At 41.6% G+C, this 20,014-nt stretch overlaps 1 protein-coding gene across 18 annotated transcripts; it reads left to right on the top strand.

The window, feature by feature from the left end:
- Window positions 1-2,563: 2,563 nt before the first annotated feature.
- On the top strand, window positions 2,564-19,620 carry LOC139407089 (tpd52 like 1). Of its 18 annotated transcripts, none has more exons than XM_071150464.1 (11): window positions 2,573-2,717; window positions 4,042-4,167; window positions 4,846-4,872; window positions 10,632-10,747; window positions 11,456-11,604; window positions 13,257-13,358; window positions 14,731-14,745; window positions 15,310-15,324; window positions 15,532-15,570; window positions 17,661-17,721; window positions 18,264-19,620. In XM_071150464.1, the coding sequence occupies exons 1-11, from the start codon at window positions 2,699-2,701 to the stop codon at window positions 18,393-18,395; spliced, it is 801 nt and encodes a 266-aa protein (XP_071006565.1). In that variant the 5' UTR covers window positions 2,573-2,698; the 3' UTR covers window positions 18,396-19,620. The 18 variants fall into 18 exon arrangements, with proteins under 18 accessions (XP_071006576.1, XP_071006579.1, XP_071006583.1 ...); XM_071150467.1 differs by lacking the exon at window positions 15,310-15,324 and adding an exon at window positions 14,108-14,140 and having other exon boundaries at window positions 2,574-2,717; window positions 4,042-4,101; XM_071150470.1 differs by having other exon boundaries at window positions 2,575-2,717; window positions 4,042-4,101.
- Window positions 19,621-20,014: the final 394 nt, after the last annotated feature.

Here is a 20,014-nt window from a genome sequence, read left to right as displayed (position 1 = left end):
CATATGGTGTTTTGATAAGACAGGGAAACATTTAATCTTTAAAATCCGTTTGAAATTACTTTCACGGAAAGATTACAGCTTCAGAATGCAAGGTTTTTCAAAAACACATCAGAGCTGAAAAGAGCAGCTGCTGCTTTGAGGGAGATGTGTTCAGTGCTGTTTCTAGGCATAAGCGGTATAATCGGCTTTTTTGTTTGTTTTGGAAGTAAGTCGGGGTCTCAACTTTGTAGATACACTATACAGTATATACAAAAGTATGTGGACACCCCTTCAATTTAGTGGATTCGGCAATTTTAGCCACACCCATTGCTGACAGGTGTATAAAATCAAGCACACAGCCATGCAATCTCCATAGACAAAAATGGCAGTAGAATGGCCTTACTGAAGAGCTCAGTGACTTTCAATGTGGCACCGTCATAGGATGCCACTGTTCAGAAAGTCAGTTCGTCAAATTTCTGTCCTGCTAGAGCTGCCCCGGTCAACTGTAAGGGCTGTTACTGTGAAGTGGACATGTCTAGGAGCAACAACAGCTCAGCCACGAAGTGGTAGGTCACATAAGCTCACAGAACGCAACCGCCAAGTGCTGAAGTGTGTAGCGAGTAAAAATCGCCTGTCCTTGGTTGCAACACTCACTACCGCGTTCCAGGAAGCAATGTCAGCACAATAACTGTTCGTCGGGAGCTTCATGAAATGGGTTTCCATGGCCGAGCAGCCGCACATAAGCCTAAAATCGCCATGCTCAATCCCAAGCATCGGCTGGAGTGGAGTGAAGTTCACTGCCATTGGACTCTGGAGCAGTTGAAACGCGTTCTCTGGAGTGATGAATCAGGCTTCACCATCTGGTAGTCCGATGGACAAATCTGGGTTTGACGGATGCCAGGAGAAAGCTACCTGCCCTTATGAATAGTGCCAACTGTAAAGTTTGGTGGAGGAGGAATAATGGTCTGGGAATATTTTTCATGGTTTGGACTAGGCCACTTAGTTCCAATGCAGTGAAACATTAATGCGACAGCGTTCAATGACATTATAGACAATTCTGTTCTTCCAATTTTGGGGAAGGCCCTTTCCTGTTACAGCATGACAATGCCCCCGTGCACAAAGTGAGGTCCATACAGAAATTGTTTTTTGAGATCGGTGTGGAATAACTTGACTGGCCTGCACAAAGCCCTGACCTCAACTCCATGGAACACCTTTGGGAAGAATTGGATCTCCAACTGCGAGCCAGGCCTAATCAGTGCCCAGCCTCACTAATGCTGTTGTGGCTTAATGGAAGCATGTCCCCACATCAATGTTCCAACATCTAGTGGAAAACCTTCTCAGGAGAGTGGAGGCTGTTATAGCAGCAAAGGGGGACCAACTCTATATTAATGCCCATGATTTTGGAATGAGATGTTCAACGAGCAGGTGTCCACATACTTTTGGTCATGTAGTGTAGATCATAAAATACACAACGTGCAATTTCAGAATGTGGTAGTGCATCAGCAGCTATGCCAGTCACTGACAGTCACTCAATTAGCCCATGTCAGCAAACATTTTATAGATTGCTAGGTAAGTTAGTCTAGCCAGCTATCTAAACCTTATAGTAATCAAGGCACGTGCCCAGGGGCCCTGACCCCTAGGGTGCCCCCATTGATTTTGTTAGTTACTCTCACTCAGATATCATATGAACCTGGCATAAGTCATGGCAAAACATGTAGAATTGCAGGAAATTAGCAGGCCAAAGTCCAAATTGGCTGTATTGTAAAAATGTATGAAAAAAAAAAGAATGAATGATCAAGAGTTCCAGTTGAAGATGAATGGTGCATTGCATCTGAAAGACTGATATCTTGAGAGTCTTATCTTCTATCAAATGTTTTGCTTCTTAGAAAGTGAATATATTCAGCATAATTTTGAAAAGTATAAATAAAATGTCTACTGATACATTTTTACCTGGCCATAATTGTAAATAAAGAAAATACAATATTTTTGGTTATTGAAAATATATTTCACAGCGATTTAGATGGTACAATGATTCTCAACACTTGCTTGTTTTGTCACATAAACTGAAATTAGGCAAACTATTAACATTTTAGCAACCAGGAAATGGCAAAGTAATTGTTGAATCTGTTTAATCAAAATTCATGTCTATCATCTCATGTAACTAATTTACTACAGGAGATACTACCCTGCTCTGACAGACGAGGGTGTAAATTGGTCAGATATTCTCAAAGCCTAGAATCACAAAGTATCAGCAGGTGGCGTCGTTGCATTCTGTAATGAAACTACCCAAACTAGCCTAAATAAGTAACTTGGATACATTACACTTTCACTCCACCGGAAACATTGGGCAATCATGTATTTAAGTGTACATGAAACTGACAGTATTTTAAGATTACATTTGAGTTTTTCTGTCAAGAAATATAGTTCAACATATTGCATATTTGGCATCATCAGTCTAAATCATGTGCCTAGTTCGACACGAAAGAGTATTTGAACTCTGAAGACGTCACAACGCTGTTTCAGTAATTGAGCACACCGCCATTGGTGTATGTTGGAAGCCCCGCCAATGGAGGCGGTGCCGTAATTGACAGTGAAGGAACTGGCGTAAACATTGGCGTCTGACAGTGCAGCAGTGAGCTGCTGTATCTACGTTAAAGCGTTGTTTCAGAAGAACAATTCATATTTACTTCAAGTAGCCAACTGCATCACACTGCTTCGAATGGAGACCAGACAACAGGGTGAGTGAGCGTTCAAGCTCTCGACAAATTTATAATAATATGTTACACATTATGGATTTTTGTTGTTGCATTTATTCAATTGTGTATTTAGCTTATTTGTTATTTACAGGATGCACGAAAACTGTTGTTACTGAATTCATAGTTGATAGCCTTAATCTTAATTTAAAAAATATATAAATAACCTTATTAAGCAGTTTAACTTTAATATGTGATGATAGTCTTGGTAGGTGAAATTAAGTGTAAACTTTTAATAAATTCTACCTCAAAAGACAAAAGTGTATCAATAGAGTAGCCATTTTCGACCAGTTATCACATGACGCATCTACTTAATGGAACACGTGGTTAACGTTTCATTTCTGTCCAATAGAGAGCATTAGTAATGCCATCTTTTTGTAGGCACTAAACTCCGCCATGGTTCGTTGGACAAAGCCTATGGGAAAATGAATGCAGTTTTTGTAAGGTTTTGGGATAAACGCCGAAAATAAGGTCTGTGGGAAACACAGGTTTAGGAGATCTTATACGTTTTTTTTCAATAAGATAGTCTTCATTTTTCTTCACTTTTTTATTATTTTTTAATTTTTGAAGCATGTATGACATTTAATAAAGCACATAAAGGCTTTCTAATTCACAAAGATAATTTTAACTGACAGATATTGTTATATCATAGAACAAAACATATAAGATCTCCTAAGCCTGTGTTAACCTAAGACCTTATTTTCTACATTTATCCCACAACCCTATTCTTTCCCCGGTTCATTTTCTCCATGGGAATGGCTGAAAGAACCAGAGGTAACATATTTTCCGGTTTTAGGACTACAAGGTGGCGAGCTCTATGTGTAACATTATTGCAACATGGTAATAAAACATCATGTTCATTTGGATGCAGTATTGCTCTGTCCTTCTGTTAGGTTCAAATATATTTTGCAAACCATGACTGGCTCAAGGCCACTTATTTTCCCTTCCCACCGTGACCACCTGACCAAATAATTGAAATCTTGTGACCATAGATATTCTGCTTTGAAGAGCCTTTCTTTGTAGTTGGCCCTATTATCCAAATAGCAAGATGGCTGTCTTAACTTGTGCACACTAGATTATCAGTTGAATACTGGCTATTATAATCAACTTTCTGGTTCAAACAAGGTATAGGCATTGTTTTTTTTATCAACCTCAGGTTATCAGGTTACAGTCAGCCTGAATGAACACTGTAACCTACACTATACACCAATTGTGTGTGTGTGTGTGCGCTCCTGTGTTTATGTGTAACTCACTATTTTGTATTTCACCCCATTCATTGCCTAATGGACATCAAATGCATCGTCATCAGAGTTGTACTCTAGTGTACTGAGCGACTCTAGTGTACTGAGCGATGGTGCAGGGGAATGGGGTAAGACCTCATATTCAGATGAGTGGGTTATGCCCAGTGGGTTTGTGGTGCATCTGCAACCTGAAGGTGACAGGCCTTTGATCTGTAGACTAGACTACTTCCCCTGTTATTGGTAGCATTACAGTAGCTGTAGTATTTCTGGCCCACGTTGGAACAGTAAACCTGTGCAGCATCAATTGCATATTTTTTTTATACTTTCAGGATTGTAATAGCATGTGCCGATAAATAGAATGATTTGGATTTATATCCATTAATTTGTCTTGATGCTGCACAATTGAACCAGAAAATAGGCCAATGTCCTCTTGATATGTTTCTTGGCTCCGTAGATGGACAGACTCCCATTTTAGAATACTCCAGTTCTCTTGCAATCAGTTGCATGCTGTGTTTGAGCTGAATGTTTTAGGTCTTGTGGTGTTTCCAATTACTAAATGTTCCCTGTACGCATAGAACCTCAAAGGATCTGTAAATGAATGGCCTAACAAGGGTCAACTTCATCAGGCAAAGCATGAAACGCCTCTGATTTTGAACTTTTTTTTTCATCTGCGTATGTGATAGAAATGTTTCGGGACATTTGTTTTACAGCATTTCTTCACTTGGTATGAACATGTTATAGGCATAGACTATATGTTTAGAACTTGTGACTTCCCCGGACAAAGTAGCATAGGCCTATCTATTTTTATCAATGATTACTAATTTCATTAAAGGAATGTAATCTTTCCCCCTTGTTTCTGCTACCAAATGAAGAGAGAGGACAAGGACATCTCAGGACAGGTATGCTTGCTTCTCTGTTTAGCTGACTGCCCTTCACAGAAATGTTCACGTGATGTGGAAGTATACAGTATCCCTGATTCATTTTTAAATAGGTCTCTTTATTGTGAGGGAATGAATGATTGACTCACTTTCACCACACTTTGGCCACAAATTGGACAAAAACACCCCTGACAGTGTTAATTCCAACGATGCGTTTGAGAGCAACCATTTGATGAAGTTGCAGTCAAAGGACTATCTGAAATGGGATCTTTGACTTCGCTAGATATCGCACTGCTTAATTCTGCCGTGGCTGAGGTGAAGGACTTTGGTAAATCTAGTTGGATAATCCGAGGGGAAAATCCCACTGATTACTACAGCCAGGCCAGAAATGACGTAACAGGCCAAGATGACGGTCTAAAATGGAAGCAAAAATGGGAACTAATTTCCAGATAACTTAATCTGTTTATTTACTAAATGCTACATTTTATTTACCATGGTTATGAGCAATCTCGTTATTGGTAAGGGGACTGGGGATCATTTCCAGTAACATTTCCAGTTGTGTTTGCTGCCTGCTGAGTCTGACACACTTTGTTAAGCTTATAGGATTTGCTTCCTCAGTCAGTACAGAATGCAGGTCATTTTACTGCATGAGTCAACTCATTGAACATCGTCGAGTTAGAGGGGTGATAATAGTCCATAATGAGATGAGTGCTACTATGTACAAGGCGAGAGAGGATCAGTAAATGTGTCATCAAAATGGAAGACAACCTGCTTTTCTTCTTTGAGAGACACCCACTGTGATGTCATCACTTATAGCCAGATAGTTTACCTTGGATGACAGAGACTTTAGCACAGCTAGAGCAGCCACAGTGTGAGAGGCAGGCCTCTCAGTTCGCATTTAGGTTTCTCTCAGGTCTCCACGCAGATGACTGATTTTGTGTGAACAACCCTAGGCTAGCCGTCACTGCTAACGACTGTATCTGTGGATAAGGGTTGTAGAGTAAAAACAATGATGCCTTTGAGAACCTAGCATGTGAAAAAGAGTGTATTTCTCCAGCTCTGGCCCCTGTGCTGCTGAGTATGATGAGTGTGAATTGGGTGCGGATGAGTTGTCACCCCACAGTCACTGAGCCGCGGGGCTCCTTCTTTCAGGACAACGTCGTGGGCGAGACTCGGAAAATGCCTTCAGACAACCCAGACCAGCTGACCCGGACTCGGAATGTGACAATGCCATTTTTTGGATGGGGCCGCAGGTTATCTGAAATAGATTCCCAAATCAGAGAGAGAAAACGAGGATGGGTGTCCTTTTGAGAGTTCATGTAGTGTTACGGAACCCCTACTGATTGTGGTGTGGTTCTGTGTTTATTCCTTGGCCAGAGTCTGTCTCTCTTTCTCCCTCAGCCATGTATGTGATGGTTAATTGAATCAGACCGAGGCGTGGGAGGGGCGGGGCCGAGGTGAGGTTTAGAGTCATCGGTGTACCAATAATATGATGTTCAGGTGACATGTTGTCAAAAAGGAAAGTCACGAGCCCATCAACCCACTCTTAATAAAAAAATGTAACCTTTATTTAACTAGGCAAGCCAGTTAAGAACAAATTCTTATTTTCAATGACGGCCTAGGAACAGTGGGTTAACTGCCTGTTCAGGGGCAGAACGACAGATTTGTACCTTGTCAACTCAGGGATTTGAACTTGCAACCTTACTAGTCCAACGCTCTAACCACGAGGCTACCCTGCCGTACCCAGTCAAGCCTGCATGGTTTCCTGTTAATGCTCTTTGATATTGATTACCATATAGATTTTTTAATGAACCTAAGCCAATGTTAATGTATCATAGGGACCTCTTTCAGTGCCCCAGGAACAATGCTGATGGATGGAACCTCACATTGGCAACACAAACAACATCACTTTTGTATGAGTGTGTGTATACTGTCTGTGGTCCTCTAAGGTAAAGACGGGGATTGTTTGCTCATTTAAAATGAGTCGGCCCGGTGTTGAAGGGTTGAAGTGTCTTAAGGACAACACAAGGATTCAATTAATGATGATGATTGGGCTTGCTGGTCTGCATGGGAAGTTGCTAAGCAACGTACTCTTAACCCATCACAGTGAAAACATAGAAACAGTTGTTCAAACTGAAATTGTCCCATTCTAGAGAAATAGGATAAAGTCGTAGAGTAATTAGTCCATTCATCTTAAGATAGCCAGGTGAGACAACCACATATCACAATCGTAGTAAGTACATTTTTCCTCAATAAAATAGCTATCAACACAGTGCAAGTAGGAAAAGACAAGTCCAGGCTATTATTATTATTATTATTATTATTAAAATATGTCTACTATTAGAGTCACTGAGGCCTGGCAAGATGACAATAGAGAAGAGAGTGATGAAGAGTGCTAGAATGTATACTGTGTACACGGTGGGGCTCCAAGCGAAGGGATCCTCTCCAAAGGCTTCTGATGAGAAAGTGATTGGGTTATGTGGCCAAACTGCATCACAAGCTCTGTGCCACGCCACTCCAATCATCTGCTGATGTAATGAGAGGCCAGGCCTCAAAGATGTGACTCCTGCTTGTTTGTTGTCCTCTTTGTCTTGACAAAAACATCCCCTACCTACGGTCATCTTAGGATGCTGGTCCCTGCTCAGTAACATCTCTTAGGTTTAGATGTCATGTTATATTTAAGCAATAATGGGGGGGGGGGGGGGGGGGGGGGTAAATGTTTTGTTATACCCGTTTATTACGGTCTAATATACCACGGCTGTTAGCCTATCAGCATTCAGGGCTCGAACCACCTAGTTTATAATATGTTATTATGTCCTGGCTTTATGTTGCTGGTGATTGAAATAGTATCATAAGCTCAGAGCCTTTCACCCAGTTGTATTACTGTAGCCTAGTATAGAATTTAAAGCCAGAGTCTCTTTACTATAATATTATATTATGCAGTTATAGGGACAGACATTTGAAGTTACACAAAATTAGGCAGAAATTGGGTAAAGCTATACTCCCAATTTGAGTTCAAATTCACTTTATTAATGGCTGATTTAATCTGCTGAGGGTACACCATGCCGGGGCTTTGGCCATTACTTCATCAGTCAGATATTGATCAGACACTCAGTGCTTCACATACCAGGAAGTTGTTTGTCTGTTTTAGCTTGTATTGTAACTGGAAACGCACGCACGCATGCATGCACGCACGAACGCATACACACACACATGTTGTCATGTAATTAGATCACCATTAGGTTCCATAAGCAATAGATATTCCCCCTGAATATATTTTTTTATATATATAAAATCATATAAGAAAATAAAAAAAATGTAATTAAAAAACAATAAGCAATAGATTTGTGCTCCTATTTAGTCATACACATTGGTTAATGAATGTTTTAAGTAGAGACAACATACAGGACGGTTACTCTAGCAGACAACTGGTGGCCTTATGGAAGGGGATAAGCATGACTTTTCTTTAAACTATCCAGAATATATCTTAGCTTTACATGTATAAAAATAAACAGAGGATTGGAAATGGAAGCTCGAGTGTAGATAATTACAGTCAGTGTTTCCTAAAGGTGGTTGTTAAACGTGTGGTGAGGTCATAATGGGAATATTTCCATTGTCACAGTGATGGAGGGTGGCGTTCAGGTTAAATCTGTCCGTACTGTGGTCGTGTTACGATGGCAACAGATTGGGGGGTATGTCTTGCCGTAGCCTGAATCATCTCTTCGAGTTAGACGATTTTAATGGGTGCCTGAGTTTCTTTTGTTATTTGCAAAAACATACTTTATGTGATTGTCTCTCCACTATACAATGTGTACAAAACATTAGGAACGCCTCCTCTTTCCATGACAGACTGACCAGGGGGAAGGTATAATCCCTTATTGATGTCACTTGTTAAATCCACTTCAATCAGTGTCGATGAAGGGGAGGAGACAAGTTAAAGAAGGATTTGTAAGCTTTGAGACATGGATTGTGTATGTGTGCCATTCAGAGGGTGAATGGGGCAAGACAAAATATTTAAGTGCCTTTGAACGGGGTATGGTAGAAGGTGCCAGGTGCACCGGTTTGAGTGTGTCAAGAACTGCAGAGCTGCTGGGTTTTTCACACTTAACAGTTACCCGTGTGTATTAAGAATGGTTCACCACCCAAACGACATCCAGCCTACTTAACACAACTGTTGGAAGCAATGGAGTCAACATGGGCCAACATCCCTGTGGAGACTTTGAGACCATGCCTGACAAATTGAGTTTTTTCTGTGGGCAAAAGGGGGTGCAACTCAATATTAGGAAAATGTTTGTACACTCAGTGTATATGTACAGTACCAGTCAAAAATTTGGACACACCTACTCATTCAAGGTTTTTTTTCCTTTATTTTTATTATTTTCTAAATTGTAGAATAATAGTGAAAACATCAAAACTATGAAATAACACATGGAATCATGTAATAACCAAAAAAGGGTTAAACAAATCGAAATATATTTTATATTTGAGATTCTTCAATGTAGCCACCCATTGCTTTGATGCCAGCTTTGCACACTCTTGGTATTCTTTCAACCAGCTTCACCTGGAATGCTTTTCCAACAGTCTTGAAGGAGTTCCCACATATGCTGAGCACTTGTTGGCTGCTTTTCCTTCACTCTGCGGTCCAACTCATCCCAAATCATCTCAATTGGGTTGAGGTCAGGTGATTGTGGAGGCCAGGTCATCTGATGCAGCACTCCATTACTCTCCTTCTTGATCAAATAGCCCTTACACAGCCTGGAGGTGTGTTGGGTCATTGTCTTGTTGAAAAACAAATGGGATGGTGTATCGCTACAGAATGCCGTGGTAGCCATGCTGGTTAAGTGTGCCTTGAATTCTAAATAAATCACAGACAGTCACCAGCAAAGCACCATCACACCTCCTCCTCCACGTTTCACGGTGGGAACCACACATGCGGAGATCATCCTTTGACCTACTCCGCGTCTCACAAAGACACGGCGGTTGGAACCAAATATCTCATATTTGGACTCATCAGACCAAAGGACATATTTCCACCGGTCTAATGTCCTTTGCTCGTGTTTCTTGACCCAAGCAAGTCTCTTCTTCTTATTGGTGTCCTTTTAGTATTGGTTTCTTTGCAGGAATTCGACCATGAATGCCTGATTCACACAGTCTCCTCTGAACAGCTGATGTTGAGATGTGTCTGTTACTTGAACTCTGAAGCATTTATTTGGGCTGCAATTTCTGAGGCTGGGAACTCTAATGAACTTATCCTATGCAGCAGAGGTAACTCTGGGTCTTCCTTTCCTATGGTGGTCCACATGAGAGCCAGTTTCATCAGAGCACTTGATGGTTTTTGCCACTGCACTTGAAGAAACTTTAAAAGGTGTCTTCAAGTAATGATGGACTGTCGTTTGTTTCTCTTTGCTTATTTGAGCTGTTCTTGCCATAATATTGACTTGGTCTTTTACCAAATAGTCCTATCTTCTGTAAACCACCCCTTCCTTGTCACAGCACAACTGATTGGCTCAAATGCATTAATTAGGAAATAAAATCCTCAAACTAACTTTTAACATGGCACACCTGTTAATTTAAATGCATTCCAGGTGACTACCTCATGAAGCTGGTGGAGAGAATGGTTACTACATGATTTCATATGTGTTATTTCATAGTTTTGATTTCTTCACTATTATTCTACAATGTAAAAAATAAAGAATAACCCTTGACTGAGTGGTACTGTAAGTCTGAAGTGTTCTACATTTTGGGGGTTGTTTTGTGTTTAATCGTCTATCTCTCCTCAGGTTTGCTGGACCCAGAACCTCTAACAGAAGTAGATGAAGAAATGGTGTCAGAAGTGGACCTCTACAACACTGTGACCGATGAGGAGAGGGAGGAAATATTGAGTGAACTCACTAAGGTAGTCCCTCCCGTCAGCACTTTTCACCTCTCTGTTTTTCAATGTTTAGCTTGGCATGTTGATCGAGTTGGATTCAGGAAGCGCTGTCTTGGAGATAGATACATTCTGTTCAACCTTAGAGGGGAGAGATGGTTAAGAAGTTGGTACACTGATCTCTCTCACATAGGGAAACTGTGTTGGACCATGGGAGAGAGATATATTAACTGGAAATAAGAGCGGAAGTAGAGGGCATTATGAGTTATGTAAATCTTGGCAGCTCTTGCAGCAGAGCTTTTTTGCATAATATGAGTCGGCATCAATTAGGATTTGGGTTTACAGTTGTTACTCTTCATCACTGTTGTTTCCCCTGGTGTTGACCTCAGGCCAAATACACTAAACTGTGTTTTAAGGAAGAGCCAGTGTTCTGTACTTCAGTTCCCTCAATTTACCACCATATTATTATTATTATAGTTATATTACCAATACGTATATGTAGCTGAAATTGCCTTTTGTAGCCATTTGTAGTATAGTAAGCTTCATCCAATAAATATACTTTATTTGCTGATAAGGAGTGGGATATAACACATTTTATCCATGTGTTACCTTATTTGCTTTATGGATAATTCATTTGGAATACTTAAGCCCTAGGGGAAATTAGCATCACTCTCTTACTCTATCTCTCATGTCTTTATTTCTCTCTCTCCTCTCTTTCTATGTTTATGCCTCTAGTTAGAGGAAGAAATATCCACCCTGAGGCAAGTGTTGGCCTCCAAAGAGAAACACCACTCAGACCTCAAAGCCAAACTGGGGATAACACCACTCAGTGAGCTCAAACAGAACTTCAACAGGAGCTGGTATGACATGCAGACTTCCACTGCGTGAGTACCCAACATCGTTCGCTGTGTGTATTACGCTTGAGTGGCAGGTATCAAATATGTTACACACTGGCGTGCATGAAGCCAGGGGGAGGGGGAATCTCAACTAGACTCCTATTGTTGCCATCCAAAGGCTGTCTCAGAGAAAGTGCCTACGTTTGGCATTTGGGAAGGAAAGCGAGAAATAGCACTCGCGCCCTCTAGATGTTTTGCTCCTGTCACCAGAGATTGTCTTTATGGGCGTCACAGAGTGATGAATGTATGGATCCGGTCTGATCAGGCTCATTGAGGCAGATAATGACAGGGAGCAAGCAGCCTAATGGTGATGTGACATCTAAAGCAGCACAGTGCTACTGGCTGCCTGGCCCAGGACACATCTATCCACGGGGGCAAGCCAGTAAAAACAAGCAGCAGCTTCAGGCTCATATAGGTCAGTACTGTGTATATATAGCCATTTTCAGTGAACAGCTATACAATAAGCCTAGATTTCAGTCCTCCGTCTCTGCCTGCGTCTGCAGACTGGCCTTGTATGTCCCTAGCTATTCAGTTACCAGAGTCACGCTTTAACTAGGCGCTCAAATGGGCAGAGCACCCTTCTCCAATCACCGTTACCATGGTGAGAGGGAACTGCAAACCGCTAGGGTCAAGCAGATCTGGTGGTGCTGAGAGATCATTGGCTGGAGGGAGAGGAGAAGAATGGGCCTCCACTGTGTAAATGCCACGACAGACTTCCTCAATCTCCAGTCTCGACACTAATGCAAAACCAAGGCAACAGGGCCAAGTGTAAAGGAGGTGAGCAACTCCGTCATAACGGCCGAGCTGTATCTATTGTCAGTGTGGTTTGTTGTTGGCATCAGTTGATGTTAGGTGACAATATTTATCTTTCTGTCTCGGGCTTCTTCTCTCTTTTCTTTTCCCTCTCCTCTCTCTCTCTAGTCTTTCTCACACTAGTTAGACTCAGTACCTAAGTGAGCTGGCGGACCACATTCTTCTCAGAATTACCTCCCACAGCAAAAGCGTTAGCCAGATTAACACATTGCACTTAATGCATCTCACAAATGCAGTAAGCTCTTTGTCTTGAAATAGCAGGACTCAAATCCGATAAGGTGATGGCATGGGCTGGTGCTCAGGGAAGTGCAGGAGTTTCTCAGGTTTCCATGCAGTCTGTGTGTAATGCACTGAGAGGTAATCGGGCTCTAGGGGCTGGGGATGTGAGAGGTTGGAAGCCAGGCACTCTGCAGACTAGCAGGCTTTTAGAACTAGAAAATAAAGAGGAAAATCAATGGCTTGTCTTTGTAGGCCAGTGCCCTAACAGTGGTATAAGCTGTACAATAATCAAAGCGATGCGCTCCTCTGTTTCCCAGAGATTCTGCAGCATCAATAGGAGTTAAAACATGGGGAAACACTGAGTCTTTGTTATCTGTGCCATGCTCCCCTCATCCTGTTTTTATAGATGTATGAATCCCTGACTGATTGTGATACTGAGCTGGAGTATCAGTTACACCCTGGCTCCGGCTCTGACTATGAAACTAATCCGTGTGTGTGGAGTGAACAGTGCTCCGGACAGGGACAAGAAGAGAACAGGTGTGGCAGTCCTGTGGTATCCTGTCCTGTCTGTTTTTGATAATCACTGTATTGTCTTTTCATTTGTCCAGGTACAAAAAGACGTCGGAGACGTTGAGCACGGCAGGGCAGAAGACGTCAGCAGCTTTCACCACATTGGGAACAGCCATCAGCAGGAAGTTTGGGGATATGAGGTACGGTGTCACTGGTGCATATAGCAACCACACAACAACATCAACATCTTTCATATCCAATCAACTGAAGCCTTACACTACCACTACATCTTTTAGCCTACAGCTATTGAGACAGAATACAAGGTGGCCTCCAGTCAGAATGACCACCCTCCTCCCTCATCTCCACTTTTCTGCAGCCAGTCTGTCGTGTGCCCAATCCTAATTGTTGCTGGGGTTGACCCAGACAGTCTGTTGCAGGGGGCATGTTTGTGTTGCATAAGCCCAGAGTAAGCAGCTTTCTGCAGGCCAGATTGGATGCGGGCCTGGGGTGGAGTGGGGGGGGGGGGGGTCAGTAACCCTCTGGGTGTCTGCTGACCACTCTCTGCCGTGAAGACCCAGAGTTCTGACTGGGCAGGGTGGCACAATGGAGATCCATTGCTGGCCTGTATGCTGGCTTTGCAGGGGCACACTGGGGAGCTATCATATCATAGACAGCTGGCCCCGGGTTCACTAGTAATACAATACTCAGACTAGCCATGACAAAGAAAAACTGTGATTTACTGTTATGCCTGTCCATGTCATTTAGTGTGTGTTGTAGACGTGTCAGTCTTTGTTTTGTTATTTTAATGTCGTCATCATTATTGCATGATAATAACAAAAGACTCACCACCGCAGGTTTATAATAGTGTATTAACCAACCAATGTTATGTATAAAATCACATTGAACAATGATCCAGAGAGACAAATAGATATTCCTTTGTGTATTACAGCATGTTTGGCCTTGAGTTAATGTATCCCAGAAGGTATGCCACCTAGTGTGCATGTGTGTGTGCATGCAAATGAGTTTGTCCCTGTGTGGACTATTCGTGTGAATTGAAAATACAGTAGAACATGTTATTTTCATGAACCCTGTTCACTATGTTGCCCAGTGAAATAAAAAAATAAAAAAGGTTTGCCCTGGCTGACTTGCATTGGTTGAAATATGCTAAACCAAACATTTAGCTATGAGGAACCATGGAGAGCAAGGTACAGTATGTTGCCTGGGGGTGAAGTTTGCTGTGGGCTTTACTTGGGTGACTCCCTTAGACTTACAGACTGCAGGTTGTTTGCATTCTAATGCATAGTGTATACAGTACTGTAAGGATACAGTATATACAGTATATGGCATGATAACCAGAGCTTTGATGATTTAATGATTGGTTAACTGTGTGTTTGAAGTGTGTGCCCGCGCTGGATCTTTGAATTTGGCTTTTCTTGAATAGAAGTTTAATTAAACTCTGTCGTGTTTCCAAAATGAAGTAGCCTAATGTAAAGTGTTGGTAGGACACTTGATAATGTCAGGACAAATGTCTTAAATGTCTTTGTTTCTTCATCCTTTTCTATGCATCCAAAGATCAAATTCACTTGGGTAAGAAATTGTGTTTTAGTGTTATTGGTTGTATTATACCTCTGATTTAGAGTCAGATATGTGTGACTGCACTGAAACTAGTCAGAAGACGGACAAAGGCCATTGCTTACGTAAATATGAGTGGGATTTAAGATATAATGGTAAGAAGATGACTACCAACTGAATGGGATCAATTCCAGGGATGCCTTGATTTGATTAGTCAGACACAGTTAGTTCCAGTGCAGTCACATCATAACCTAGTGTGAATGTGTATACACGCAAACCTCATAGTGAACTCCTCAGATCTGTAGCACACTGACCAGTAGGCATGCATGACTTTGACTGTTGTTGACCATAGCATGTTTTACTTGTGGGCGGTTCAGTATAGTTACAGTTTTTAGATCATTTGTCTTTCTCTTTTGTACCTTCTGTGGATGTAGCATTGCTAGTTCTATGTAGAAGTTGTTAGTCATATACACATGAATGAGTCATCGATACGATATGACAAAGTTGTCTAAGAACATATATCATATTACAATATAAGCCATTAGATTCCTCTAAAATATCTATATATTTTTTTTTAAGGCAATCAGATGATGGGTAAATCTACATTATAGAAATGCCTAGAAAGTTGCCCTGCTGAATTACTGTAGACTAGAGGGAGTGCTTGCTGTGTGTGTGTGTGTGTGTGCGTGTGTGCGTGTGTGCGTGCGTGCATGTGTGATTGCGTGTGTGATTTCTGCTGTCTGTAAATTCATGTTAATGATTTAACTCCTCTCTTACCTGGGCCATGCTCTCTTGGGACAGCTACTCTATCCGCCACTCAATGAGCATGCCCGTTATGAGGTAATTGTGTGTAGCCTACTTTGTGTGTAGTGATAGACATAACCCTCCACTAGATCCCAGTCCTTAGCCACCCACCCATTCTCGTTGTCTTAAGGCTGAGTGTTTGTAAGCATTGTGAGTAGAATTGGTATTGGTTCAGAATTTATAGGTGAAACAGGCTTGCATTGTAACATTGGCATATCCTGCTGCAATCATCAGGAGAAGATTCATGCATTTCTAGCTATCTGACCTGTTTATCCAAAGATAAACGTGTGGAATCGTAACACTAGAAAAAGTGACCTTTCTATAACACTGATGAGCATACAGGACTTCTCCCAGTGTTTTGTTAACAGAGCACTGTAAGTAACGGTAGCTTTAGCAGAGCACTGTAAATACAGACCGCTTTAGCAGAGCACTGTAAATACAGACCGCTTTAACAGCGCACTGTAAATACAGACCGCTTTAATAGAGCACTGTAAATACAGACCGCTTTAGCAGAGCACTGTAAATACAGACCGCTTTAGCAGAGCACTGTAAATACAGACCGCTTTAGCAGAGCACTGTAAATACAGACCGCTTTAGCAGAGCACTGTAAATACAGACCGCTTTAATAGAGCACTGTAAATACAGACCGCTTTAGCAGAGCACTGTAAATACAGACCGCTTTAGCAGAGCACTGTAAATGCAGACCGCTTTAGCAGAGCACTGTAAATGCAGACCGCTTTAGCAGAGCACTGTAAATGCAGACCGCTTTAGCAGAGCACTGTAAATACAGACCGCTTTAGCAGAGCACTGTAAATACAGACCGCTTTAGCAGAGCACTGTAAATACAGACCGCTTTAGCAGAGCACTGTAAATACAGACCGCTTTAGCAGAGCACTGTAAATACAGACCGCTTTAGCAGAGCACTGTAAATGCAGACCGCTTTAGCAGAGCACTGTAAATGCAGACCGCTTTAGCAGAGCACTGTAAATGCAGACCGCTTTAGCAGAGCACTGTAAATGCAGACCGCTTTAGCAGAGCACTGTAAATACAGACCGCTTTAGCAGAGCACTGTAAATACAGACCGCTTTAGCAGAGCACTGTAAATGCAGACCGCTTTAGCAGAGCACTGTAAATGCAGACCGCTTTAGCAGAGCACTGTAAATACAGACCGCTTTAGCAGAGCACTGTAAATACAGACCGCTTTAGCAGAGCACTGTAAATACAGACCGCTTTAGCAGAGCACTATAAATACAGACCGCTTTAGCAGAGCACTTGTAAATACAGACCGCTTTAGCAGAGCACTTGTAAATACAGACCGCTTTAGCAGAGCACTTGTAAATACAGACCGCTTTAGCAGAGCACTTGTAAATACAGACCGCTTTAGCAGAGCACTTGTAAATGCAGATCGCTTTAGCAGAGCACTTGTAAATGCAGACCGCTTTAGCAGAGCACTGTAAATACAGACCGCTTTGCAGAGCACTGTAAATACAGACCGCTTTAGCAGAGCACTGTAAATACAGACCGCTTTAGCAGAGCACTGTAAATACAGACCGCTTTAGCAGAGCACTTGTAAATACAGACCGCTTTAGCAGAGCACTTGTAAATACAGACCGCTTTAGCAGAGCACTTGTAAATGCAGACCGCTTTAGCAGAGCACTTGTAAATGCAGACCGCTTTAGCAGAGCACTTGTAAATACAGACCGCTTTAGCAGAGCACTTGTAAATACAGACCGCTTTAGCAGAGAACTTGTAAATACAGACCGCTTTAGCAGAGCACTTGTAAATACAGACCGCTTTAGCAGAGCACTTGTAAATACAGACCGCTTTAGCAGAGCACTTGTAAATACAGACCGCTTTAGCAGAGCACTTGTAAATACAGACCGCTTTAGCAGAGCACTTGTAAATACAGACCCGCTTTAGCAGAGCACTTGTAAATACAGACCCGCTTTAGCAGAGCACTTGTAAATACAGACCCGCTTTAGCAGAGCACTTGTAAATACAGGAAGCTTTAATAAGTGTACACAAAAGTACAGGTACAGTATGGTGGCTCAGATAGATATAAACATGCATGTTGTATACTAAAGTAATAGTATTGCATGAAACTGAACTGCTTTTCATCCCATTAGGAACTCTCCCAGTTTCAAGTCCTTTGAGGAGAAGGTTGAAAGCACCGTTTCCAACATAAAGGTAATGTGAGACATAACACATGTTGCTGTCAAAGCAATGACAGAGATTTACGTAATGTTGAAATAAGGCCCGGATTCAATCCGAGCGTGCTTTGTCCGCAATGCGCGTATTAAAGGCAATGTTCCTGGGTTTGCAGAGGAACACATTCACGGTAAACGCTGCATGTCTCGGCTCAATCTGAATTTACCTTTAAATGGCACGATTGCGGACAAAACAATCGGATTGAATCCCGGCCTAAGTAAACTCAAAATAAGGGAGTAAACATTATGGAGGTCTTTCTTGTTAAGCTTCACTTCCTTTAGCTCAGGAAAACTTTTGGCTATTTTTACAGCTCAGCTAATTGAGGTTAAACACTACCCTCAGGAGAACAATTGCTCCACTTTGAATGTGCGCATTTGAGCCTGATGTCGTAATCTCTGGTGTTTCTAACAACCCTGCTGAAAGTTCAAACAGATTCTCGACAATAGCCTATATTAAAATGTTGTTTTGTGTGTGTGCGTTTGTGTGCCTGTGCATTTCTGTGGTTGTTTTTGGATTTGGAGCAGACCAAGGTAGGAAGCCAAGGAGGTGGAGGGAGTTTTGAGGAGGTGTTGTCTTCAGCCGCCCACGCCAGTGCCCAAGAAACCCCCAGCAACAACCTGTCTGAGAGCAGTGATCATGAGCGGACCTGCTAGACCAGAGCCTGAAACAACCACCCCAGACCAGGATTAGCACTCTACTGCCCCTCACTGGCCCAGAGGCCACATTACATTACCTGATGAGGAGAGCATGACAAACAGTAGGCCTATCTATCCAAAGCCACATCAAGTACCAACACAAATGTGTATTATCTAATGGCTTCTTAGCCTTTGTGTTTCCAATCTGTAAAGCACTCCTGCCCTTGATATTTTATTACTATGAATACAGCTATTACCTTTTGTATTTTAATAAAAATAAATGTGTTCCGTTTATATCAATGTATTTGATAAACAAAAAGTAGTGACTTTCTTCCCAGTACTAAAACAACATTTTCATGATGACACCTACTTTCCAAGAGTGGACAGTCACATAAAACTATTGGGGGAGGGAATTATATTTGAAACTAATACTTGAAATTGCAAGTACTGGATTTGTAGGCCTATACTGCACTGTAAATGGGGACCAACGTAAGGCCTCGTGCTGAAAATCTACTGAATACACTGTCATCCCAATGAATCACACTAATATCTCCTTTATTCCAACCGTGCACTGTTTGCACTTGAGCCTTGATGGGGTCTCCTAAATCCGGACCTAAATTATACTTATTATCACAGCAGTCAGGCAGTGTAGATGCCTTGACACACTGTGGGATTAAATGTCTATTTTTAAATGTGGTTATTTCTTCTGTTTATTACTGCTAATCTTCAATAATGGACCAAACAGCTGGTTTTCTATTTACAGAATTAACTTTTGTCATATGATTTTCTCCTTGTGTTTATTGTTCAAGTTGATTTTTCTCGGTTGCTGTGGTTTTTAACTTAATTGTGACTAGACGTTTGTCAGACATTTAGGTGATAATGTTTTCAGACATTTTGGCTACGTTTTGTCAACAGCAGAGTTGCCCTCTCCTGAATGTGACTGTTGTAATACCCAAAGGTTAATAACAGTTGTTATAGTCCCTGTGCAGTCCTGTGTAGCTTGGTAGGTAGAGCATGGCGGTTGCAATGCCAGGGTTGTTGGTTCGATTCTCACGGGGGACTAGTATGGGGGGGGGAGGAGGAAGAGTATGAAAATGTATGCATTCACTACTGTAAGTATGACTTAAATGTAGTCTAGCAACTTCTGCTTTTTTTTTAAACAAAACTGTATCCCAGTAAGATAACACACTATGAATATACTGTTTTTTGCAGTATGACTATTAAACAATTTGTTGCAAACCAATCTAAGGTCGTTTGTCGTATGTTATGACATTGAAATAAATACCATAAGTTAAATTACATGGTACTAATCTACTAAAACAAAACACTCAAGAACACAAATTGTATTAAGACAGCCCAAACACATTTTGAAATGTACTGTAATTGACAAATAGCATCCCATTGACTCAAGTACTTAAACTAATGCCTTTGTACAGAACATGTGAGACACTATTTTCGGCTAGCGTTAAGGCAGCACTAGTGTCAAACGCACGTTAGGTCGTGCGGAAACGCAGCCTATCCAGCCGTGCCGCACATTTCCCATATGTGCATGGAACAAGATGTGATTTGGTGCCTGTATACTTAATATTTAGAAACATAAAACACTAATGTTTTTTCCCCATTTTCTTTTATTAAAA

The sequence above is a fragment of the Oncorhynchus clarkii genome, chromosome 4, assembly GCF_045791955.1.
Source record: "Oncorhynchus clarkii lewisi isolate Uvic-CL-2024 chromosome 4, UVic_Ocla_1.0, whole genome shotgun sequence".
In the NCBI taxonomy this organism is placed as follows: domain Eukaryota; kingdom Metazoa; phylum Chordata; class Actinopteri; order Salmoniformes; family Salmonidae; genus Oncorhynchus; species Oncorhynchus clarkii.
The sequence above is the reverse complement of the archived record's forward strand: the minus strand, read 5'-3'. Positions and strand labels throughout refer to the sequence as shown.